This window comes from Manacus candei, unplaced genomic scaffold, assembly GCF_025592945.1.
Source record: "Manacus candei isolate 608988 ecotype Guabito, Panama unplaced genomic scaffold, ASM2559294v1 h1tg000059l, whole genome shotgun sequence".
NCBI lineage: Eukaryota > Metazoa > Chordata > Aves > Passeriformes > Pipridae > Manacus > Manacus candei.
The window spans coordinates 847,254-874,006 of record NW_026138107.1 but is presented as its reverse complement, the minus strand read 5'-3'; the positions used below and the strand labels follow the sequence as shown (position 1 = coordinate 874,006).

The 26,753-nt window shown below is 47.8% G+C and overlaps 1 protein-coding gene across 3 annotated transcripts in view; it reads right to left on the bottom strand.

Moving 5' to 3' along the window:
- Positions 1–10,882: 10,882 nt before the first annotated feature.
- Positions 10,883–26,753, bottom strand: part of SMAD7 (SMAD family member 7) — a 29,016-nt gene continuing 13,145 nt past the window's right edge. For 2 of the 3 annotated variants that reach the window (XM_051803736.1, XM_051803735.1), the window contains exon 5: positions 10,883–12,718. In XM_051803736.1, the coding sequence (XP_051659696.1) occupies positions 12,180–12,718 (539 nt within the window). In that variant the 3' untranslated portion in view covers positions 10,883–12,179. The remainder of the gene's footprint in view (positions 12,719–26,753) is intronic. The other variant, XM_051803737.1, reaches the window with a different exon arrangement.

The window sequence follows — 26,753 nt, the reverse complement described above, 5'->3', positions numbered from 1 at the left end:
TGATGGTTGGGAAGTTTGGAACCACTGAGTTGGTCCTTATTAAACCCCTCCAAGCTCCCCTATGGTCCTGTTGCAACTTGGTGCTGAAAATAACTGCTCTTACACACTTGTCCCTCACTTCTGCAAAGCTATAAAGAGCTGGCAGATGGCTGGATGGCAGCTATTACAGTCCATAATAACAAGAAGAACAAGGATATTATAATAAATAGCATTTACCCAAATAAGTGATGTCTAATGAATCCTGGGTAATGATTTAGTAATAAAGGTGGTAAAGTAGTAACAGAGGGAGTCTGGAGGACGGTGTGTAAAGTTCTTAGAAAATAAAAAGATATCCCAAGAAAGGAAAGACCTGGAAGGACCTGGGGCTGTTTAGTCTAGAGAAGAAAAAAAAAAGATGAGAGTGTATTGTAAATCACAAAATATGGCTGTTGAGAGAAAGGAAATAAACTCTTCATTATCACAAAAGGAGGGCTGAGAAGTCATGGGCTTAACCTGCAGGAAGGAAGATGCAGTCTGGGTGACAGAGGCCTGGAAAAAGTTGCCTGAAAAAACATTGTAGGGCCACACTAGAGATTTTTAAGAACATGTTGGAAAGTGGCTTAAGGATGTCGGGATTGTCCTTGGGATTAGCAGGAGGTTAGCTGATTTTCAGTGCTCTCTTCCAGCACCATTTTATGTTATTCAGTTTATTTTGCTTCCTTGGTTGGATTGTGTTTTGAAGTTTAAAGAAATATCTCACTTTAGCATTTCTGTCGTTATCTGCAGACCAGTCTTCCAGAGGGAAGATGTCTTCTCCTTCAGCAGGGACAACAAATCTCTAAAGGGGGCCAAAAAAACAGCAACAGGGATTACTAATAGCAAACTCCAGGGATACAGTAGACATTACTCCAGGTATTAAAGGTCCAATGCTGAACAGATGGGAGCTCAGTTTCTAAAATATCATCTTCCAGAGAGATGTACCAACCTGGAGAAGGTCTGTTTCCATGAGATGTTGATAGCATTCCTGGCAAAAACACCAGCATTTACGTGATAAATCCTTTTGATGTTCCTCAGGCTTAAAGTCCAAGGACAGACAAAATGATAGGAAGATGGAGATGAAGAAAAAGCAGGCAGGGCTTTACATCTCAGAGCTTATTTGCAGAGGAGGGATGTGGCATGGAGAAACACTCCAAATAAAGCCGGGTCTGGAGAGCCTCTGTTTGGGAAGGTCCCAAAAATGAATGAGGTTTTAAGGAGGGGTTACAAGAGGAGGCCGAGCAGGGAGCGGTTAGGAGGAATTTTAATTAACATCAGCAATTGCAATGTTATTTAATAGGGTCCAAAAAAACATCTGAGAGCAATGAAAGCTGAAACCAGCATTTTCGGAACAAACAGAGGCAAGTGTGGGGCTGAGGGAGCTGGAGGGCTGGCTTCCTGGGGGATGAGGGGCACCTGAGGAGGTGGAAGCTTCTGGGGTGAGAAAAGTTGGGCGATGGGTGTTCAGAAGAGTTGCTGGGTCGAACACCCCGGTGGAGGAAGGACTGAGCATCCCCTGGGATAGGAGATGCCCTGGCTCCTAGGGCTGTGCATGGGACAAGGGAAGCACCAGCCATCTGAGATGGCATTTAGGGAGGTAGGGAACCAGCAGCATCAGAAGCTGGGGCCCTTTTGGGACCCAGAAGCCCCCCAGGGTGCATTGAGGGGCTGCTGCCTGCATTAAGCACCCTGCAGAGGCAGCTGAGCCCTGCATTCCCAAAGGGATGCCCATTCAGGCAAGAAATGGAAGAATCTGGCCTTTGTGAAGGCAGGGTAAAGGCACTGAGGACAGGCACCCAGATTTGTGCCACGAGGGTGGGAGCAACCACAGAACTGCAGCAGCAGTGCAGGGGGGCAGTGGCCACAGTGACCACACTGGTCCATCACAGGCAATTTTGCTCTCCCTGGAGCCTGGCACGCATTTTGTCCCTGCTGGAGAGGGCACCAGGGCCCACAGTGGGGTTTGCCAGCCCGGGTAACCCCACAGTGAGTGCGGGAGAGGCGGCCAGGCTGGGCTGAGCACAGCACACCAGCCTCAGCAGCTCAGGCTCGTCCCATGCCCAAACTTGTCGATGGGGCTGTTCAGAGCGATGACATAATTACAGTTTCAATCGCAGATTAATAAGAAGTGGGGTTTTTTGAGCAAACTGTGAGGCATGCCTGAACTGGAAGGGCATTTCAGCTCCCCGCTGCCTGGGAGCTGAGGGTGCCATGCCCTCTTTGATGTCTCTTGGCTCTTACAAACACCGGCAGCGGTAGCAGCGCTCATGTCCCAGCTGCAAACACCCTTCCCGTGGTGTGTTCTCTGTCGGGAAGGATCACAGCTTTCATCTCCAGCACTCTATTGGGCAACAGGTCTATAAATAGACTGGGGAGAAGCCATCTCCAGCCTCTAAAATAAACAAATTCTGCTGGTGGAGGAAAGTCATCCTAGATGCCACCCAACGCACAGGGGCTGATAACTGAGAGGGAGGGGAAAGTAAGGCAGAAGCACTTTGCCCGAGGTCACTCAGAGTGTTTCTGTGATGTGACAAGCTCAGGGATGCATCTGGAAGGCTGCAGCAGCAGGAGAAACTGGCAGAGTGAGGCCAGCATGGACTATGAACCACTGTGTAACTGTGAGATGCGGAAGAGAGATCACACCCATGGGCCAGATACCAAAAGCCAAGCTTAAAGTCCAGGTTTTAGGGTTCTGGGTCAGACTCTGAGATACAACCACTCAAAACAAAGCCACAGAGGAGCAGAAATTTGCTTCAGGGAATGACGGATATGGAAGAATATATCCATTTCCATCATGACTTCTTTTCTCTGTGCAAGGTGTGCCTTTTCCCTCTTCCCCCATCCTTCAATCCATCGCAGCTTACTTGGAGCAGGTTTGGAGGTTTCAGTGCCTGATGGAGGAGCATTTGCACACCTCTGGGCACGACAAGCCTGGGACTGTCCTCAGTTGTTCCCAGTGAGAGTCCCAGAGCCCAGCCAAGCCCTGCCAATCCAACTATTAAAAAAAACAAAAAGAATTGCTCCCATCCTAAGGCTGATTTAAAAGTCAGGATAGCCATTTTTTCCCTCCTCTCCCTCTGACTCTTCATCCTGCACTTCTAAACTTTCTTCTACATTTGGAGGACTGGAGAGTTGTGCTTTCCACTTTTTCATACCTACATGGCTCCAGGAGCTCACAGATGCTTGTCAGCCTTTTGCAGCCACACCAAGCAGAATCCACAAGTGGGAACCTTACATGGAGCTTCAAAAAGCAGCTAAGACTTTGGCACAGAAATGTATAACCAAGATCTGCTGTACCTTGTGCTTTCCTGCTCTTCATGAAGACCACCTCCACTTTCAGGTCCAGTTTAGACATTCATCATATTCTGCTTTATTATTATCTTGTGCACCTTATTGCTTCAGCTGAGGTAGTTCACTGGACCATGCATCTCTACTGGAAGGAGATGGGTGTATTAGAAACTGCTGAGCTCTGAACACCAAAATCACCCTGGCTCCATCTTCCTGGAGCTTCCCAAGTTACAAGCAGGTCTGTATCTGGAGATCGGTTTCCTCTAGCAAAGCAGGTCCCTATCTAGAGATCTGTTTCCGTGCAACAAAAATATGCCCCAGGTGAGAAATTTTCCTCCTGAACTCAGCATGACCTCCAAGAGCTGAAAGGCTTTGGATTAGGAACATCAGGGTTGACTGTGCTGAAAATCAATCCAACCCTGGAGCCACGCTGCTGCCAAGTGTGGTGATGCATCCCTGCAAAAAAAAAGTCCCAAGAAATGTTGTTTTGATAGTAGGCACACTAAAACATCAGTGTTGGCCTGGTCCAGCAGTCTCTCTCAGGCTAGAGGTCTCCAGGGGACAATCCCAGTTGAGGGTTCAGGTGCCACTGTCCTTCTCTCCAGGGGCAGCAGACGGAGCTGGCAGCACAACTGCAGCCTTTTGTCCCAAAACAAAATCCCTAAAAAAAAAAAAAAAAAAAAAGACCCTGAAGGGTTAAAGTAACAATGAAAGTTTTACGAGTCCAGGCTGCAGATGTTGCAGGCGGGGAGATGAAAGCAAACCTCTCCGCCTGGTTGTGGAGGCTGTAAAGCCCTGAACAGTCCGTCCCATGGAGGCGATTCCCTCCATTCCTGCTCCACTCTGTCTCCTGGTTGGAAGTGGTTCTGCCGGTGAGCCCACAAGCAGCACATCCCTGCACGAGGCCTTTCCATCCCCACTGCTCGCCCTTGATCAATTATTAAAAACAGAAAATTCTCCAACCATGAAATTCATCCCAGCTTCCCCACGGCATGCTGGGCTGGAAGAACCAAACCGCAGGGCCAGAGCTTCCAGGGAAGGAGTAAATACCACTTCCAGCAGGGCCTTTTGGGGTGCTGGGGCATCTCCAGGGGTTTGGTTTTGTTTGCACCAGTGTTGCCCCTTGACTCCTGCAGCCAACTCAGGTGACCACACTGCCCACCCACTGCTCTGTGGGATCTCACCACCCAGCTCCCATCAAGATCAGGAAGGTTGGTTTCCATTCTGTCACCTCCATCAGGTTTGTTTCCCATTATCTTTCACTGGACCCCTTTTACATTCTCTTTATTTTCTAGTTTCTGCCTTTTGCAAGCTCTCAGCCTTGGCTTACCTTGCTGATGAGAGGCAAAACTTGTTTCCTGACCCATTTTCCACTGGAGATTGGCTCTGAATTGAGCTGACAGGCTTTGGTAGGTGTGATACTGGCGCTGAAGGTTGGGACCCCAAGCTGTCTACTCCTTCCTTTGTAGGGTGCTTTGTGTAAAACAGATACCTTTGGGGTTAGAATGTGATTTTCCCTATTTTAAGCATATTCAGATTGACATTCTCATCTGGACAGCTGTGGGGAATAAGAGGAGACCCCCTTAACTCTCACACAGCAACTCCCTGGAGGTCTCTGGTGGTCCAGCTCCAGACTTGGGTATGCACACGCCTGAGAATAACTTGCATATTTTCTACAGGGCAGGGGATATAAATACATCCATGGTAATGCCAGCCCTCTGTATCGCCACAGCAGCAAAATTAGTAGTTAGTGCTTTGCAATATGTGGGATTTTTTTTCCCTTTTTCCCATGCGTGTTGTAACCCTGGTAACCGACAGCACCCGCACCGCCGTCTGACTCGCGCTGCTTTGTTCCCGTCTGGTACAAAAAAAGCCTGCAAACACTTCACCACACTGAAAGCTAATGAAACCACCCAGATTTGACTCTCAGAGCTGATCTAACAACCCGGTGGGCCTCAGCCTTCCTCCCTTTAGCCCTAAGCTCGCTCAAATGCAAGGGATGGAGCCACCATCTCTGAGCACCTGCCCACAGCATCAGGATCAGCTTTGCTCAGAGGGGCTCAACATCTCTTGGCTGAAGGAATTTAGAACACCCCCAACCTCTCCATGGTGCCTACAGACTGAGCTGTGTGTGGAGGGTACCCAGGCACCCTTAATCTCTTGTTTCAGCCCAAATGGGCTGAAGTAAATACGTCAGATGGTATGAGGCACACGCCAGGGCTGGGGACAGGGACACCAATATCCCTCTGCACAGGGTGTCTTAGCCACTGAAGAAGAGTTGTGCTCCTGATCAGCACTGCTTTTCCTTGCTTCAATGAGCATCCCAAAAGCCCAGACCATCACTCCAGCCCAGACAGAAAAGCAGACTCTTGTTCCCACCACAGGGTCCCTCCACGAGGATGAGTCACAGCATAGCCCGGACTGCTTTGAGCACAGCTGCTGATTCAGGTCTTCTCCCTCCACACAACCTTTGTCATTCCTGGAAGTAGGAGATGAATTCACCCTCAGATTTCCGTCACTTTCAGACTTCATGAACCTTGTCACAAGGTTCAGGAGTTATTCAGAATCACAGAATCATAAAATCGTCAAGGTTGGAAAAGACCTCCAAGACCATCAAGTCCAACCATGTGTGCAGCTGACAGCCAGATGGATGTGTGAACATCAGAGCCTCTTTCCTTTCAGAAATCAGAGTGTCTAAAAAAACCCAAGAGGATGGTCAGATTCATCAGCAGGAGCAATTTGGCAGTTTATAAGGGTGATCCAGAAGCATGACGAAGAGGAAACATCCTGGGCTTTTCCACCAGAGCTGATGACAAGGACCTTGGCTGGTAAACATTACACAGCAGTGACTTCCCCGTTAACCACAAGAACCACCCAAGCCTCTCAAGTGTTTCATTTTTTGTTTCATTTCATCTTTAAGCCACACAAAAATTTGTACAGTGACTTGCTGGAGAGTCTGGGGATGTTCCTCTGGCTCCTCTGTACAAGGCTGAGAAGGGACTCCTCCTGCCAAAGTCCGGTGACACAGTGGGATCACAGGGGATGGACCTCTCCAACCAGTATTGGGTGTTCAGCCATGGCTGTTCAGGTCCAATCATGGCCTTGCTGTCACCCCCAGCACCTCACTTCTCATTGCTGCTTGTGCATAGACTGCTTTGGGCAAGGTCTTTGTAATGCCTGGCCCAAAAAAGCCCAGAACTCACCACGTGAGTCCATGATACCGTATGGTATGGGAGAAGCTCCATCCATCACTTCTTGCTGTGAATATTTTTCCCAATTAGCTGTCCCAGCCCATTTTCATCTCCTCCCTTAAACCACCAGACATTTGTCCCCACCTTGATATGTCTCCACTGCGTGCCCAGCAAACCAGGATGAATTTTAAAATGCACGTAGACAGCACAAAGAAAATGCTGTTTCCATGTGGGGGGGGTGGGTTTACTAATTCCTCCTAAGCCAATTTTTCACCATTTTGCCTCCAGAAGGCCTTTCAGACCAGGGACATGGGCAGAAGGACCCATTCATCTCATGGGCTGGAAGACAACCTGCAAGACAAGAGTCCACAGATACTTTGGAGAGTCGGAGGAGTGAGTCAGATGCTGAGCATTACCTGAGACTGGGATCATGGCTCTGCACCACTTGCAAATGGTTTTCCTATGTGAAAAACCATGACCTCAAGAGGGTGGAATTTTACCACCTTCCCTTACAGTACATCAGCAGCTGACATTTTGACAATATTTTACGTATGATTTACCACAATAACTGCATCGTTTGACCCCTCTTTATTGCACTCCTCAGTTACTGCTTGGCAACATTGGGGAAAAAAAGGCCCAACCGTGCTGCAATTTACTTTGTTGCCATATGTCATTAGAAGATTTAGTACTGATGATTCTGGAGCTGTGGTCCAAAGAAAGAGCACAGTTAACAGGGACAGGCTGATGTCAGACATCCCAAATTTTCAGAGAAATCCTTTTCTGAGGAAGAGAGGAGGGAGACATGTCCTGCCATCCACTGGAAAATCTGGACTTCAGACTGTCTCAACCACCTGATGTCTGAGCCTCTTAAGTGGATGAGATTTCCCTAAGGTGATTTCCAAGGAGGGAAGAGTGGAATCCACAGCTAAGCCATACAGAGCACGAGGATAGGTGAGGTCCCAGGGCCTCCATTGTTCTGCTGGAAGATGTTAATGGAGCTGGGGAGACCTGAATTTAGGTGCTGAGGGCATGAAGCAAGAAGGACATCATGTTGCTGTCCAGGAGCAACCTGTCATTTGGGAAGGACCTGGCTCTGCTCTTGCCCGCAGATCCTCCACCCAAGGGCAGGTCGGGGCTGTGGTTCTATTCAGACCAGGTTTACTCCAGGTCAGCGCTTTGCTTCCTGTGGCTGCAACTTTTCTGAGCCCTAAAGATGGATTTACAGCATTGGCAAACCCCAGGCAAGGGGAAATTCTTCCTTGCTTAACCTCCAATCTCTATTTTAACCTTCAGACTACCTCCCACTCACCCCAAATCTACCAGTTCTAGAGCTAAGTGAGCTCTGGGTGAATGGGGACACATATGAGCTGGTGCTCAGCAACCTTCTGTCACGTTCTTTTTTTCTTTTCCCTTTCTTTTTGTTGCATTGAATGAGGGCTAAAATTAGCTCAGCAGGAGGTGAAGGCTGGAACATTTTAGCTAAAGCTGTCATAGCACTGAAAAGCCATAGTTTTGCTGATTATTTCTCAGCTTTCTTACTGTGAACAGCATCGCCGGGTCGTTTATTTTGACAGATGAATGCAAGCAAAGATCCCATAAAATAAAGTGAGCCATGAGGCTTTTCAGGTCATTCTCCGGATGATTTAACATTTGACCTGGAAAAGCATGTCCACCTGAAGGTCTGGACAGTTCAATGTGTCATAGCCATGGCCAGGGGTAGTCAGGTAAGGGGTGTGGAGGACGTCCCAGACCCTTCACTGCACCTTCCAAAAACAGCCCGCTGGCACTGCACCCATCTGGGGGGCACCTCCATGGCCAAACTCTGGGCTTTACTGGATCGTTTTTCCTCTTTGCACTGTCATAGAACAATAGAACAGTTAAAAGATCATCTCATTCCACCGCCCTGCCACGTGTAGGTACACCCTCCACTGTCCCAGGCTGCTCCAAGCCTCATCCAACCTGCCCTTGGACACTTCCAGGGATCCAGGGGCAGCCACAGCTTCTCTGGGCAGCCTGTGTCAGGGCCTCATCACCCTCACAGCCAGGAATTTCTTTCTAATAGTTTGAAGCCATTCCCCCTTGTCCTGTCCCTCCAGGCCCTTTTCCAAAGTCCCTCTTCAGCTCTCCTGCAGCCCCTTTAGGCACTGGAAGGGGTTCTAAAGTTTCCCTGGAGTCTTCTCCAGGCTGACCACTCCCAGCTCTCCCAGCCATGTCACTTCTGTCTCCATGATAGAGCAGCTTCAGCCTCTGAGCATTATTGTGACCCTATATATTTTGGAAAGCTGCTGTGAAGAGTTCATTTAGGGGTACAGTATTTTTATCTTCTGCTTTCGGCTTTCGGGATGAGCAATTTCATGTAGTTTCTGTACCTCACAAGAGGAAACCCTGAAAGATAGGAAGGTTAAATTATTTGGTCACATCTCATGGGCTGAGGAGTGAGAATAAGAACCAGATCTCAGTTCAAGGGACAAAGCTACAATTTTACTTCAGGGCTTTTACCACCAGGATACAGCACATACCTCATGGAACCAGGTGAAAACATCTGCAAAACATCTCTACAATGCAGAGTTCTCTGGTGTGTCCACATGGCTCAATGCTACTTTGGTGCCACACATCAGAGGCAAAACTATCATCTCATCTCTTCTGGCTTAAGATCCACAAGCAGTTTTCAGAAGCACAGTTTGGAGGTGGGAGAAGTACAAGTGAACCAAATATTCCCCATCTTTTGGTTAATCTAAGGCAAAAGCCACCCAGCTGTGGCAGCCCCATCCCTGGAAGTGTCCAAGGCCAGGCTGGACGGGGCTTGGAGCAACCATGTCTAGTGGAAGGTGTCCCTGCCCATGGTAGAGAAGTGGTAGAGATGATCTTTAAAGTCCCTTCCAATCCAAACCATTCTGGGATTTTTCAGATTTCTGTGCTTGTCAGACAGCTGACTGTAACCCCAGAGTGGTCACTGATGTGGTGGCTCCTAGGTTTGGAATGATCTAACCCCAGGTCACTACTGCCCACACAGACCTGCTCACACAGATCAATGCTACAAAAACTCACACATAAGGAGTCAACAGTTGGCTTTGCAATGAAGTTGTCTGTTTCATCCTTCACCTGCAGAACCTTTGATAGTGTTCCTTGAGCTCCTGACACGTCATCACTGCCAGCTTGGCTGCTGGAGCACGCAGGTGTCATGTGATTATTGGATATTTCAAGTTTGCTGGCCAAAGCCAAATTGTAGTGTAGATGGCATTGTTTCAAGACTTGTTCTTACAGCTGCCTCTCAGTACACATCAAGCAAGACAGAATGGCTGCATTCATCGTGCCCTCAGCTTTCCATGCTGATTCCCACCTGAAGGACAAGGTGAGAGCCTGGAAACTCCCACACAAACCGTGCACACAATCAGAAGCCGTTTTGAAGCTGGTTCATGGGTTCAGTAACATGAATCCAGCTGAAGACACAGTCCATTCAGAGACAACCAAATGCTGTATCTCAGTAAACCCCTCTGGGATGAGCACCTCTCCACTGAACAGAAGGTACATCATGGAGCTTTTGTTCACAGTCTGATCTGCTGCAACGTCCATCCACCACCCAAAGGACAGCAGAGGCTAAAGTCACACTCCCGGGGTCCAGTCATTTTGGTGGGGTAGAATACAAACCTTTTACTTCTTCACATCCTCCAGTCTCCAGGACTCTGGCAGTTCCACTCAAGGTCCCTCTCCCCAAAAGGCAGGAACCAGCTGTAGGGATCTTCTCCCTGGCAGAGCACGTGCGCAAGGGGGATGTGGGGCAGTGAATGCCTGAAGGAAGGGTGAAGCGGGGCAAAAGGAATAAAAACCTTTACTTCCAGAGGGGTGGGAGATAAAAGGGGTGGGAAATAATTGGGGAAACCCACGAAGGCTTCCTCCTCTTCTCAAATTTTCCTCCTCACCTGGTGGCACAGACACCTGTGTCCCAGCACAGAGCAGAAGCTTGGCCTCCCCGGGTATTTCAGAGACAGGGACAGCGTCTAATGTGAGCTGTGTCCTTAGCACTGGGGTTCTTCCAAGCTGAAATTATGAAAAACAGGAACAATAATCCAGCAGATTTTGGGCAGCCAGTCCCTCCACTCTTGGGGCTGACGGGGTGCACTCAAGCTGGGGAGCCCAAAGTCACGTGCACCAAATCGACCCAACAGAACCCAGATCTCAGGATGAACCCACCCCGGTGCCACCCACACCAGAGAAGCCCCACACAGGACTGGGGTGGGAGCTCCCACCGCTGACCCCACGCAGGACCCACTTGGAGCAGCATCTCTCCTGCCTGCCTCCCCCCCACCACTAAAAAAGCCACTTGGCACAGCCTGGGATCAAGTGTACATTTTTATTTTTTAACAGAACATAAACTCCTTTAGAAAAAAAAACAACAACATTCAGCTGGATGATAACACCCATAGAAAAAACACCAATCTCGTGTTCTTTTTTTTTTTTTTTTTTTAATTTGGCATTTGTTATTTGCATTTATATTAAAGCAAAGTGCATCTTTCTTATTTTTTCTCGTTTATACACATTGCACAATACATAAATAATGATGCTTATAAAAGTCTTTATATTTACAAGTAATAATATATTTATATATAACATAAAATACATTTTTTTTCTTTAATAAATCTCAGGGTTTTTTAAGGAGTCCTTTTTTTTTTGTGTGTGTGTGTGTATTTCGAAAGCACTACAATGCTAAAGATCCAATGAGAATGCTCTCTTGTTCAATTAAACCTTTATATTTAGAAAAATAGCTTATGTTAAGGTCTAAACATGCTCATTGAGCTAAGAACAGTGTAAAAGTATCATACTCGTGTATGAATTCAAGAAGAAATGAAAGCACAACTGCATTTCCAGATAAGGTGGTACCTGGATAACCTGATCTAAGCAGGTTACAACAGACCAACTATGGTGAACACTTTGTCTTTTTGTTTTCCCCATTTGGTTTTTTTCTTTTGTTTTGTTTTATGGTTGGGTTTTTTTTTTTAGGCTTAGGCTTCTGTCGCTTCACATCTCAGCTGAAATTACCAAGCACGGGCCATGGGCGAAGCTCCTCCGCTGTTGTTTTCTCCCCTTGCATCAAATCCACGGCCGTAAAACACACGGAAAAAGCAGTGGAAGGATGAACACAGTGACAAGACACGAACCCAGCAACAAGAAAAACACAATAAAAATTCAAAAGGGTCGGTAAAAGACCCGGTTGGGAAAGTTTTGCACCATCCTCCGGCGGCAACGCAGGGTTAGCACCGCTGGGGAAGGGATCTCGGTGTCACCGTCACCAGGGTTGGGAAGGTGGTGCGTAAAAAATACAGGTATCTTGTTGATTTGTCCAAGAGAAGGAGCTGTAACATAGAGCAAGTGGCTTTCAAATCCGTCGATCCCCTTCAAAGGTGTGAAATAATTATCTTATGTGATTCTAGATATCCCCCTTGCACCCTTCTCTCACCCTTCTGAGTCATTGGTCATTCACACTTCTAAAAAATAGATATATTTATCAAAATACCCCCAAGGCGAGAAAAAAAAAAAATATCTTTCCATAAGCTATTTCTCAAAACGAAGAGAGGGGTAACAAACAAAAACAAAACAAAACCAAAAAGTTTGCATGAAAAGCAAGCACTCAGAAGGAAATAGTAGCAGCAAAGTAGTATAAATGTCATGAGTCCACACTGTCTCGAGTCATCGGTTATTAAAAATAACCTCCAACCAGCACGGGCAACTGCTGATGAACTGTCTCGTGTAGCACTGGCCCCAGCCTTTCACAAAGCTGATCTGAACGGTAAATCCGGTCCACGGCTGCTGCATGAACTCGTGGTCGTTGGGTCTCTGCAGGCTGTACGCCTTCTCGTAGTCAAAAGCCTTGATGGAAAAACCCGGAAACACTTTGTGAACCAGCAACGTCCTGGAGTCGGGGTTGTCCAGTGTGGCCGACTTGATGAAGATGGGGTAACTGCTGCGGTTGTACACCCACACGCCGTCCACTTCCTTGGTGAGCTGGATGCCGTAGCCGATCTTGCTGCGGACCTTCTGCACCAGTTGGCTTTTGTTGTCTGAGTTGAGCTGTCCGAGGCAGAAACCATTCCCCTGAGGTAGATCATAGAAGATATCCAGGGAGGGCTCTTGGACAGAGTACAGCCGACCCACGCGCGTCTTCTCTTCCCAGTATGCCACCACACACCAGTGTGACCTATCCCCTGGCTCCTGAAGAACTTGAGAATCTACAGAACAACAGAAAATAAAACAAAAAAAAAAAAGGAGAAATTTAGCACCAGGGGTGTTGATATGAACCAAAAGCGATGCAGAAACGGCAGGACCTTGCCCTGCCCATGTCCTCATGATGCTCTCCATGCACAAACCAACATCCACAGCACACCCTCTGTTTCCAAAAGTCATGTTATCAAGAACATTTCCAGGTTTGGGGGACTCCTGTGCTGTTCCAGTGCCTAGCTTTAGCTGGATTTGTGGGTCCTAAATCACCAGGTCCATCTTTAAAGGTGGCTTCAGACATACCAGCAGCCCCTGAGGCACAGTCACCCTCACCCACACCAACACCAGGACCATCTTCAGTGCCAAAAGGAGAGGAGATGTTCCAGCTAGCAGCATCCATCAAGACCAAACACACTAAGGCCCCTTATTTTTACCCAACAAATGGTGGAATAATTTCCATAAACAATGATCCACTGTTCACAGGCACAGAAAAAACATGAGATGCTGCTAAGAAAACCACATTGAAGTTCACTCCATGGGACCAGAGGGGATGGGAACTTGCCCCCAGTTCATGGGGCTTTTTCCTACCCAGATATAGAGCCTGGGTGATAGAGAGGATGGACATGTCAGACAAAACTCTAACTCATGGGAAGCACCAAGAGATAGATGGAACAAAAAATCTCACACTTATTAACAAAAATGGCTTAAAAAAACTCAAAAAAACCCCTAGAACTAAATTCCCTTAGCCCTTCTTTCAACTTCCTTCCTGATAGCTACCCTGTGTGTGCAGCAAGGATATGATGCAGGAGTAAAAAGCAAGGGAGGAGGAGGGAAAAAATGTGAGAAAGCCCCTTTTCCTTATGGAGGATCCCTAGCAGGCTGGCGCTGCTCAGTGGGTAATTCCTTCCAGCCTCAGTAGGCATGTTAAGACCTGGGAACTATTCATCTCTATAATTGTATTTAAAAAAAAAAAAAAACAACAAAACGACTAACTGGGAATGCAAGTTAGTGAGCACTACCAAAATAATCCCCTGCACCATGGGAGATGGGATGGTGGGTGACCCAGCAACCCAAAGCCCTCCCTGCAGCTCCTCAATTCTCCCCCTCCCCATGGCAACACGCTGGCTTCCCTGTTTTCTCAATTTTTTGCTATTAATAACCCGTTTCCTCAGCGCAGGCGTTTTTCTCCCGTCTCAGAGTTGTGTTTGAAGCCCTGCACTGTGCTTCTAAGAGAGAAAGAGAGAAAGAGAGAAAGAGAGAAAGAGAGAGAGAGAGAGAGAAAGAAAGAGAGAAAGAAAGAGAGAAAGAAAGAAAGAAAGAAAGAAAGAAAGAAAGAAAGAAAGAAAGAAAGAAAGAAAGAAAGAAAGAAAGAAAGAAAGAAAGAAAGAAAGAAAGAAAGAAAGAAAGAAAGAAAGAAAGAAAGAAAGAAAGAACCACACACTTTTAATTTCCTCATTTCTATGCCAGCGAGGAAAATATTTCTCCAGTCGCTGGAGGCAGCTACTAAAAATGGGCCTGGCCATGTATTGCCTCAAAATAGGGACCCTTGCTCCCAGGTTAAACCAGGGTGAGGGTTCCAGTCGTGGTGGGGTGGCCCCTGGGACAGCATCTGTCAAGGTGCAGCTTGGTTTGTCCTCCCACCTCCCTTTTTTGGTGCCTCACAAGACTTTGTTGTAGACAACTTTATATCCTGCTGGAACCAGGGACAGAGGAGGAGGAGGGACAGGGTGGGCAGTTTGGGTTTCCTCCCCACTAACCCAAATAGGGTGCCCCCCACCTAAAGGTGCACTCAGAGGGGCAGGAAATACCCCCAAAGGTGGAGTTTCCACCACCCGCCTGGGAGATGGAGGAACTGGGGTGCAGGATGCCTGGGAGACAGAGGAATTTAGAGAGGATGATGCTGGATCCAGGGGAAGGATGCTTCTAGATCCATGAGGAGGATGGTCCTGCATCCAAGGGGATCTGCACTGACCACCCACCACCCTCCTCCCCACTGACTGCCTGCCAGTGATGTTCAGAGCCTCTTGGGTTTGGTTTTACAGCAGCTGAGGGAATTCTGGAGCAACAGCCATTGAATCCCTGCTGAAATTCCTATAGGTTTTTATCTATTTGAACATCAGGAGGGAGCAGAGGGTGAAAAAAGGACTTTTTCACCTGGCATTTGTGCTTGCATTGGTGAAGACCACTTAACAACCAGCCTGTTGCCACTTACAAAGAGTTAGTTAATTGCCAGAGCATTTAAGAAAAAAAAAAAAAAGGGGAAAAAAAAAATAGCAAACTGCCTTGGCGATGAATGAACAGGCCTTTATGGAGGGCTGGAAGTTCATGAATGAATCCCACTAGGTTTTTCAATGACACGGGGTGACCAGACCTCAAGGACGAATCTTAGGTAATCCGGGATATTTTTTTTTTTTTAAGGAGCTGATGCCAGCACACAGCATAAATATGCCAGAGCCTCTTCCGTTTGCGGGCTTCGGCTGTTGACTGGGTGTCTAGTCAAAAAGCCATGAGAATATAAGGGCTGAGCTGGGATAAACAGGCTCAGGCCTCCTTGCCAGCCGCCACCAAAGCTGCTTTTCACAGTTGTTGGGACCCCATCAGAGCCTCCTCACTCCCACCCACCTCCCCAGCTCTGGCATCCACCAGGAAAAGGGGTGGGAAACGCCAGTGGCATCACCCGGGCAGGAGAGAAGGAAAAAATGACTCAGAGATGCTTCCTACAGTGACAGACTTTTCTTTTTTTTCCCCCTAAAAGGCTTTTTTTGGTGGCAATGATGTGTGCAAATGAAGCAAATAGAAGGATTTTGCCCAAAAATGCAGTTCATCCCGTGGAACCTGGGGTCATGGCAGGGACCCACCATCCAACACCCATCTCTGCTCTCTGCCAACTCACACAAAAACCCAGATCCCAGGAAATTCACAGCCGCATCATCCTCAAGACACCCTCGTGTGCGACAGCCCACAAACGGCTGCAAACGCTTTGGGATCCCTGTTTTGAGTTAAAAGCATGGCTTTTACGAGCAACTCGGAGCAAACACATCCCTTTCTAAATGCCTGGAAAACTCCCAGCAAACCGGGAGTGTTCCCATATTCCAGCAAACAATGATAATGTTTAATGCTATAAACATCCGCGCTATTATTTCGTTATTAAGCACCCCTCCATTTGCTGCTATCAGCCAGGTTTATTAGGATTTTCCATGGTTCCCACTGCAGCCTGTCTCGGGGCTCTGCCAGGCTCCCCCCACCCTACCCCAGTGCGTTGTGCAAGCTTATTGTGCAAAAATAATAGTACAGAAATAACTGAAAATGAAGTGAGTCCGCCCTCGGGAATTTAGGGAATTAGTTTTATTGATCAACTCATAGTTGGGTAGACGGGGAACAACCACCCACAACAGTTCCTCGCAGAGGGGGGATGTCAAGGCAGTAACTTGATACCCCAAAGTCCTTAGGGTGACATTTTTTGTAATTCTGATGCAGACGGTTCATCACCAGTGATGCCCCAGCACAACCATATTATACAGTATTTCAATCCCACTGGAAAACTCTTTTTTTCTCCGTATTTTTCACACCTCCCTGAATTTTCCTGAGGGGCTGCCCTGACTTTGCCAACGCAACCCTTGTCCTCCATAAAAGCACCATCCCAGCTACTTTCTAACATGCCAATCAGCACAAGAGGCTGTGAGGTTCCCCAACACTTGCCTTGACCCTCAGGGACACCAAATCCTGCCCAAAATTGTTCAATAAGAGACCACAGCCAGGATGCCTCTACACTGGGGGTGTGCCCATGCCGCCTGTGGGCTCAGGGCATCATCCTACTCCAGGCAGGGATGCTGCTGAAAACGCTTCATCCGTACAGAAATCCTGGAGGATTGGATACCAAAGCAATAACTCCAAAAAATTAACAGCTGCTGAAACCAATGGGGTCCAGAGGACGGTGAGTATGGGAGATTCACACCATGGAAACACCCAAGTTTAACAGAAAGGCCCCACACTTGGTTCTTCCAAGCCATGGCAGGAGGACTCATATCTCACATCACTTGGAAGTGGTAGGAAATTTCTGGTGTGGCTTTTCTCCCCATCACATGAACACTTCTAAGATGATGAAACCATGTCATCCACAGTTTTTCTTTCCAAGCTCCAACAGTTTTATTAGGCATTTGGGAAGAAAAAGTGGTTTGGGGTTTTTCTTTTAATTCACAAAGAACCAAAGCATTTTAGCAAAACTGAATTTAAAAAGTAATAGTAATAAACTAAAACAACGTAGCTCCTGTCCACCTTTTGTGCCAGGGCCAAGTTCATGGACAAGGAGGGGAGGTGGGCTGGGGATCCTTTGTTTGTGTTTTGTTTTGACATAGGTAAAAGTTTTCCTGCAGTCAACGGACTTTGAAAGAAAACAGCAAGTTTAGCACACACTGAGCTATCTCACCCACCAGGACTGCCCCCAGCAGATCACGTCAAGAGCTGTCAAAATCGTCACCAGTATCTGCAATAATAACAACTCACTGCTGAAAATGGGAATAAAATGGTGTTCCTGATGAGGTTTTTAAATGCCTGTAACTGGATCTTTCATCAATGATATTAGGATTAGAGGCCAATAAAATTATCCAACTGTAGAGTTGTTTCAAACTATGTATGAATGCTTTTTCTAATATATATATATATATATATATATACTTATATATTTATTTTTTGAAAGGGCAGTTTTGATCCCGAGTATCTTCTCACGCTCTTCCTAAACTACTCACCATCTCACCCCCTCCTCTCCCTCATTCCTCTGTGACCCCTGGGTCTGGCTTCCCCATCAAACATCAACCCTAACGCAACACTCACCATGGTAGCATCTACCCTGAACTGCTAACAAAAGTCTTCTCATTTTCACAGAATCACAGAATGGTTTGGGTTGAACAGGACTTTTAAAGACCATCTCATTCCAGCCCCCTGACATGGGCAGAGACACCTTCCACTAGACATGGTTGCTCCAAGCCACGTCCAACCTGGCCTTCAACACTCCCAGGGATGGGGCAGCCACAGTTTCTCTGGGCAATCTGGGATGCAGGGTCTCACCACCCTCACAGACAAAAATTCCTTCCCACTATCCCATCTAACCCTACCCTCTGACAGTGGGAAGCCATTCCCCCTTGTCCTGTCCCTCCATCCCCTATCCCAAGTCCCTCTCCAGCTCTCCTGGAGCCCCTTTAGGCACTGGAAGGGGCTCTCAGGTCTCCCTGGATCCTTCTCTTCTCCAGGTGAACCCCCCCAGCTCCCCCAGCCTGGCTCCAGAGCAGAGGGGCTCCAGCCCTGGGAGCATCTCCATGGCCTCCTCTGGACTCGCTCCAGCAGCTCCACGCCCTTATCATGTTGAGGACCCCAGAGACCCGGAGAGATCCCTGCCAAGCTTTCCAGGAGACAGCTTTCTGCTGGAAAACAAGTGCTGTGGGCACCTGCTGAGGAGCAGATGAACACATTACAGTCCTTCCCCCTTTATCCACCTGCACATACGGAGGGCGATCGGTGCTTAAAAAAAAAAAAAACGGGCTGGACTGGTGTCAGCACAACGTGTTGTCTGGCTGGGCCGGGGCTGAGACCAAGCTCAGCACGTCTCGCACCCGGTAATCTCTCTTGGCTGACCTTAAGTGGCATCTGTGTGCCCGGGGCAGAGACGTGATCACTGTCTTCTCCTACTCTTTGAGATGGAGACACAAAACCTGGAATTTTTTACAGGTTTTGTTGTTGTCATGCTCTTCCAGGCGGTCTTCAGGACAGCTCGGGCACTCTGGTTGCCGCTTTGCCCCTCCTATTATTGGAAAGTGCTGATTTTGTAGGATCTCGGGAAAAACACATCCCCCCCCCCAGCCCTAACTTGAGAAGTGAAGTGGCATAACATCAGGGTGAGGAGAATGCAGAGCATGACATGCTCATCAAAACAAAATAAAATGGGCGCCCAAAAGTTAAATCTCAGGTTATTTACAGGGGTGAACGGACAAAACAAAACAAAACAAAACAAAACAAATGAAACCCCAAGAAAAATACTTAAAGCCAGATTTCCAGGTATGTTTTGCAAAAGCAAAGGGAAAAAAAAAAATCCAAATTAAAGGATATACCCTGCTGCAGAAAAGGGTCTTTGTGCCTTTAACGGAGTTTGTGGGCACTCTGGAGACACCACCCACAGCAATGTTTGCCCCAAACCTTTTATATCTCCCTGCACACAAGGGCTAGACAGCTTCACCTTCCTCACCACCCCCTGATTTTGATGGCTGGGATGGTTTCTGAAAGCCTAATTTAGGGGATGGTTATGTGTTAAGCTCCTGTTGTTTGCAGAGAAAATAAACCCTTACCTACTGCAGGGATGCCACCGCCCAAGGTGGCCTGTGGGGTCTGTCCACCTCACCAGCACAAGAGCCCCCAAAGAGCTGAGACAGTCAGTCACGTCAACACATACTTAGGGAGCCTTTAATCTGTGGATTATTGACACGATAGACCATAACATCTCTTTAGGAGCCATTACAGCCCATCGTGTCAGTAGGTACTTATGCAGTCCTTAATCCGCGGATTGACAGGCTAGACCATAAATTTGTGTCTATGCCTAATTAGGCAGCTCTTATTACTCAGCATATACAGTAGTCAGGCAGGCTAAAGAGCCTTAAGATTATTTCTTTAATTTATTAGCAAGTTGTCCACCCAATCACTCTAATGGCTCCTGGCTCCTTGCAAAATCAGTCAACCTTGCATGAAAATAAACATCCACCTGAGTTTCCCCACAAGACTTCAGTTTGCTGATGTTGTCTAAGGGCGAGTTCAATGAGGACAAAGAGGATAAAACATGGCAGAAGCCACTAGGGGAAGGAGTCTCTTATTTCCCAATATTTCTGGGGCTTTGGCTCAGATTTGACTCAGTGGCCACCTACAAGTTTGGGAGTGCTCCACTCAGTCCCCAGGTGACCCAACCAAGAACTTCCATGACCTTCACCACAGCTGGGAAACCCCCTTGTGAAATCAGGACAAAAATGAGGTCAGGTGAGATGGTGGGTAGAGATGACTCACCCTTGAGGACATCCCCTCAGGCTCCCACCCCAGCTTGGTGGCATCTTGAGCCAACTTTCTCCCAGCCTGGAACCCAGCCCTGACCTTTTGAGGGTTAATTCAGGGATGGGACAATAAAATCAAGAAAGTAAAGTGAGAAAGGAGCCCTCTAAGAATGTTGCACACAAAGCACACACCAGCATGGCAGACACCAAGGTTGAATCAGGAGAGGTGTTCAAGTTTGAAAAATATGGGGTGATCAATGTCCCCTGCATTGCAGGACAGCAAAGAAAGAACCCAAGTGAAACTGCTGAGTTCATGGAGTCCACCAAACCAGAAATTTGATTCATAAACATCCCATTAGTCACTGTTCCTGTCTAATTACGGTGATTAATCAATTACCACGGCTAAAAACGACTCCAGAAGAGAAGAACCCTTTTTTTGTGACCATTCTCTTTAAAAGCCAAGCAAGGCTGGAGCTACAAGGAGGTGGAGCGGGGGGGGGAAGCACACAGGCACACACCAAAAATGCCTGTCTGCCTGTCTCCAGTGGTTAGAGGAGCCAGCTGACTCCAGTTTCCTCCGTACCAGGCTTCAGGCCTCATCAGCCATGCAAATTATAGAGTATCGTGCTGTCTGAAGGCCGAATTTCGACTCAGCTCAGAGAAAAGCCTTAGAGGAAGGGTGGGGATGAAGAAGCCAGCCAAATCCATTCATAATATTTACAGTAAATGGGCCTCTTTGCTGTTGTTTAGTATACAGTCAGCCTAATTATTTTTGAAGTTTTAATTTAAAGAACCGTCTTTATCTGCCTCTCCTTCTGCACCCCTCAAAGGTGTGGGAAAACTTTTCCCTTGTTTCAAAAAAGCAGTAGGACGGGAATCCCTTCCCCAAGCTCCAGCCCAACAGTTGGGTGAGACACAGGGATTCTTCAAGAGGGGAGACCCTTCCAGAGTGGTCCTGCCAACATCCATGGGATTTTTAAGAAACCTAGGCCATCCAAATAGCCACAAGGGCATGAAGATCCTTGTGGAAAACCCCTAGAAATGCTATTTTCGCTGCATGTGTCCCTGTTGCTGTTCTCCCGTGCTGGTGGGAGGACTTGCTGGCTCGGGAGGTGCTGCACGGTGCTCCACTGCCCTGTGCACCCTCCAACCTCCTCCCCTTCCTTGAGAGCAACCCGGAATAATCACACTTTCATAACAAATCAGACAAGAGGCTCCTCTGGAAAATACAGGAAGCCCAAGCCAGTGCTCATGAGATGATGCCACGGGATCCCCAAGTGACTCAAGGATGGCACCAACCCCAGCTCACAGAGAGGAGCAGCCACCTCCATGCTTCAGCCGCAGTAGCTACCAAAGACACACCTCTTCTCCACCCATACCCAACCCAGATCTCAACCAGAAAACTTCTGAGAAAGAGAAACCAGCACACAAAGGGATCCTGACTTACAGCGATGCAAATCAGACGCGAGGTGAGCTTGCCAAAATATCTTTCCCGACTTGGGTTGTGCTGGAGGCTCCTGTGGCAGCATCCTGCCCATCACCTTTCCTGGATAAATCCACAGACACTGAAGCCACCAGAGGCCACCAGCTGGCCACGCCAGCCATGGCATCACTGATCCCCTCAAAGCAGCCACCAAGCTCGAGTTTAGAGGATGGCCTTAAAAAGCTTTGGTAATTTAAAAATAAAGCTCCACTGTTGCAAATAGGGTCACTCAGTATCTGGTGATGCCCTAGGGAGGGTAGGGATACAGTCACACCAAAGCCACAACCCTCCACTGACAACATGTAGCTATGTGGGTTACACGTTAAAAACCTTGTAAAGACCTTAATAAAAACTGAAGTAGAGCAGTCTAGGATTTCCAAATGGGATACCCAATACACAGATGTGTGTTAGGATTTTTTCTTTCCCCCCCCCCAACTGCATTCCATACAGACACAGACACAGCATCACTGCCGTTCTCATTTCAGTATTGAAAAAAAAGCCTCTCCCTGCAGCACACCAACCCAGAATTCTCACCAAAGACTGAAAACAGACGTAAATATATGTTTCTCACCCCGGCAAAAAAAAAAAAAAAAAAAAAAAGCCCACCTCCCCCAGTTCCTTTTCCCAGAGCAGCATCTCCCTCACAGGGATGTAAACGCATGGAAAAAGCAGGGTAGGAACAAAAGTCCTTTTCACGCTCGTCGTGCCCTGCTCCATAACAATTATGAAAACTGTTTAGCTGGGCTGGCATTTGGAGCATTTACTGCATTCCTGCCAATAAATTCCAGTCCCGGATCCGATGGAAAAGGCTCCCTCCCTCCTCTTTCCCCTCCCTCACTTGCCTTCATTCCTCCTGGCTTTCTTTACAACCTAATACCCTGTCGACGCGGGGCCAGGGCCTACTTAGGGGGAAAAAAAAACACCCAGCGCCAGACTGGAGACAGCAGGCAGACTGAAAAAGTTAATCATTACTTCTGTCTGCCTTCATAATCTAATCACGCCTATTCCTAAGAGCAGGCGAAAAGCACGCTGGAGTACAGGCAGGGTCACCACCCAGGGACGGACAGACGGACAGCACCAGCCCCGACCCGCGCAGGGGGCAAGCGCGGGATGGACGGGTGGGATGGACAGACGGGACGGACGGCATTGGGACGGAGTTCGCAAGCCTGGCCACGCACACACCCCTCCCCTCGCCTCTCACTTTGCTCTGGATTAATAACGCATAGCAATTATAGAGAATATTATATTCATTAAGTAATTAACCCTCCCGGCGCTCTGGTGGAGCTGGCACCCCCTTCTCACAGACGGAGGCCGGCAGAGGTTTGCCCCAGGCTATAAAACGGGGCAGGTTGGCAGCACCCAGATTAAAAAAAACACCAAAAAGCTCCTCGTGGCTCATCTCACCCCAGTTTTGGTGGCAACAGCAGAGAAGGGTCCCAGGAGGGGACCATGTCATCATCGGGGTGCCACCACCCAGAATCATCCTCCCATGGGGACAAAGCTCAGAGGATTTGTGCTGTCACCAGCAACCAGGAGCATCCACCCACGGGGACAAAGCCCAGAGAAGCTGGGCATCACCAACAACCAGCAGCATCCACCCATGGGGACAAAGCTCAGGGGATTTGGTGTGTCACCAGCATTCTCCCATGGAGACAAAACCCAAGGGATCTGGGCATCACAGAGACCCAGGAAGCATCCTCCCATGGGGACAAAACCCAAGGGATTCAGGCATCACTGAGACCCAGCAGCACCTTCCCACAGGGATAAAGCCCAGGGGATCTGAGGATTGGCAGACCCAGCACCACACCAGCTTCCCCAGTGCAACATCTCAGGTGAGCCAAGGCTTCTTGCTCTTGACACCCAGGATACATTTTCAATGCTTGGCTGTGACAAAGAACAGGAAAACTACAGGCCTCTGCCTATGATTTATGGGTTTGTTCCTTATCGTGAGCTAAGAAGTCTCAGCCTGGCTTCCAAAGTAAATGAATTCATCACTTCAAACGCAGTGATGTAACTTCAGGCTCCCAGCTCCTTTTCCAAATAAAACTCCTGTTATTTGATTCCTGCTCGAAGAATGACTTTATGGAGTTATTTACTCCATCCACTCTGCCTGGGAAGGTGCTGTCAGAGCCCAGCCACAGGGTCACTGACAGCCATCCCACGTGGGCGAGCAGGACCTCATCTCAGGGTTTAGTTTCTCGACTATTTTGCCATTTTCCCTGCTTTTCCACTCAAAGCCCCACCTTGCACACCAGCGTGTGAACAGACACAAAACGCCTCTGGTATTATTTTGCATCACCCACCATGGAGGGACCTCCTCCTCACCACTGATGCCCGGTAATTTTTATCATCCCTAAATTCAACCCATAGGTTTCCATCACCAAGAATTATTGGATCCAGAGTCAACTTCACCACTTTCAAAAGCCACAGAAGTTTGAGCTTCCACTACCTTCCCAACCGCCCCATTTCTCCAACACAAAGCCAGCACTTATTGATGCAGGTCTGGTTCTAACAAGCAAAATCTATTTAACCTATATATGTATAATATAGAATTCTAGTATGGAATCTGTCCAATATACAATGAATATATTGAATATATTCATTATATACTGAATATATCCTGTATAATTATACATATAGTATATTGACTATATTATCTCCATATACATTAACCTATACAAATAGGCTGAACAGATTTTGCTGAATATTTAACCATCTACAGTCTCTCTTATGATGTATATCTACAGCTACATATTTGCAACAAGGGTTAAGAGCCCCCAGCTGTTCTGAATTATTCATGATGGCAAAATTTGCCTTTCCACCTACCCAGGTATTCAAGGAAAAGCCAGGAAAGCCCAAGGGAGCCAGGACTTCACCCCAAAGGTGGCTTGCCAAACCTCAGCACCCCACCAGGGATCTCACTTCATCTCTGAGGGAGGATGAGGAAGGACCACAGAGCCAGGTAGCAGCCATCACACACAGAGAAGCATCACAAGAGCATCACCAGGACCTCCTGCAACCATCCCACGGTGCTTCAGCACTGCCAGCACAATCCAGCCGGGGAGGCTGAAGCCAGTATGGTTTTTTTATTCAGTGAGGTTAAAAGGGTAGAGAAGGGCTGAGCCAGCTCTTACAGGGTGGTTTTTTTATTTTTTTTCTTTTCCCCTTGCAAGTTAAAACCAAGATAATGACACTGGGTGGGGACCAATTTGAAGGGCTGAGCAGCCAAACCAAAATTAGTCTCCCAGCCAAGAACTTCCTAGGCCTCACAGTTTGGGGAAGGAAGCTGAGAAAAAGCATGAAAATAAAAAAAAAAAGATTCCTTGGGAAGCCAGAACGTCGCACTCAAGCAAAGGTGACCCTTCTAGACAAATATTTTTCAATACAATAAAAATAAAATCAAGTGCTGGAGCAGCCTCCCTCGGAAAAGCAGGGCCTATGGGATGGTGTTTTATCCTCCCTTTTTTTCTCCTTCTTTCTCCTCCTCCCCTGGCACTTTCTTTCCTTTCACTAATAACTATGTTTTCTTGCATTTTTTTTTCTTGGCTCTTTCCTCATAAAAGACTGATGTAATTTCCTGTCTTGTCCCAATGTTTCCTGTTAATTAACAGGGTGAAAGTTATCATCACGCATTTGAATGGTAACCCAAAAGAGGGGAGAGGAAAAAAAACCAAGAGAAAAATTAATAAAAAAGAAAAGCAAAAAGAAAGAAGAGAGTAGGGCCATCTGCTAGCAAACACCACATCACATCCCCAACAGCACAAAACCCCCTGGAAAAAGCTTTTTGGAACCGATGACTTGAGACCATGGGCAAAGATCCCCCCCAAGGGTGGCTCTCACAGCAGGTTTGTGCACAGGGGATCTGAGCCCCCACCCTTCCCTGGATGGGGATGGAAAATCCCTGCAATGCCTGCCCACAAAAGTTTTTTTTCTTGCATTACAAAGGAAACTATAAAAAGAAGGAAAACGAGAATAAGAGGAAAAACAGGAAGAAGAAGGAAAACAAGTATAAGAAGAAAAAGAAGAAGGAAGAAGGAGGAAAGAAAAAAAGTAGGAGAAAATGAAGGAGAAAAAGAAGGAGAAAAAGAAGAAAAAGAAGGAAAACAGAAGGAAAAAGAAGAAAAAAGAAGAAATAGAAGAAGAAAAAAAAGCAACAAAATAATAAAAGAGAACAGACGTAAAATAAAATAACCTGCAGAGGAAGAAGCAGATGGCAACACCCAAGACGTTGCCTTTATTAAAAGAAGAAGTTGAAGAATAAAAAAAAAAAAAGAGAGAGAGGGAGAGAGAGAGAGAGAGAGAGAGAGAGAGAGAGAGAGAGAGAGAGAACCCAGGGGCTAATCCAAAGACAGCAGGCGGAAATCCTGTGAGCCGCTGAGAGCTCCTTCCCTCGCCCGACCTCAGCCCCGAGCAGGATCAGGCCCTTCGTGCCCTCTGTTCCTCAACAGCAGCCGTGACGCAGCCGGTACCCCGGCGGCACCGGGGCCGCGCCGGCAGCCGAGGCGGGGGGCGAAAACAAAGCGATTCAGGCAAAAAGCAAGGGCGGCTAGAGCAGAGACCGTGCCTCGGCGGTTAATAATATCTCGGTGCTGAAAATAAACTGGAAAGGAAGCTCCTTTGTGACAGTAGGCAGGCGGCCAGGCTGCGGCGTGGGTCATTCACGCCGGCGGGGGACGGCGGTGGGGCTGGCACCCACCCACCTGCCCAGCCCGTGGCCCTGCCGGGGCACAGCTAGGGCTGAGGAGCAGGTCGTTGCACACAGTGTTCTTCCTGTGTGCCCCAAAATGGGGTGTACCCCGTTTCAAGCCAGCATGGAGGTTTACGGTCTTGGCCGACGCCGTTCGAAATAGGCATCCCCCCATGCCGGTGGCGGGGAAATGCATGTGGATAATGTTACTGGTTCCTCTAGTGTAAGTGATACCCACTGGCAGACAGCAGGGATGGAAACGATGCAGCCCGAATCCCTGCCAGCCCGGGGCTGCTCCTCTACGAGTGTTTTTGTCCCATCGAGTTTTAAATGTCCCCAATGATCAAGTTGCCGGCGCTCATCGGGGTGGCCACTGCGAGCAGGGCACAGTTTGGATTGACACCTAACTTCCAAAATTCTCCTTTGCGCCCTCGTTACTCCCTAAAAAGTGCCACGTACAGGGATTAAAATGCGATTGTTCCCCTCACAGTCCCCATCATTGGTCCACACCACCATCCCCCACCATGGTGGATTCTGGTTGAGGGTTCTTCTTCTGCATTTTATCATCAGCTGTTCCAAAGGTTGGGAAAATCAATCAGCACCTGGAAAAATGGATTTAATGGACCTGTACAGGTACAGACTGAAATAACCAGTACCTAATGGGGGGAGCACCTCTGCCACCATGTCTTTATAAAACACATCATAGAAGAGTATCTAGGAAAGGCTCAAGAGGCTCTGGAGCACTTAAAAGTAATTATTAAATGGATTCTATTTGCTTTGGAAGGATCTTGTCCAGCAAAACGCGCGGAGCTGCGGGGAGGATGCCCCCTGCATCCCTGCAGCAGCACAGA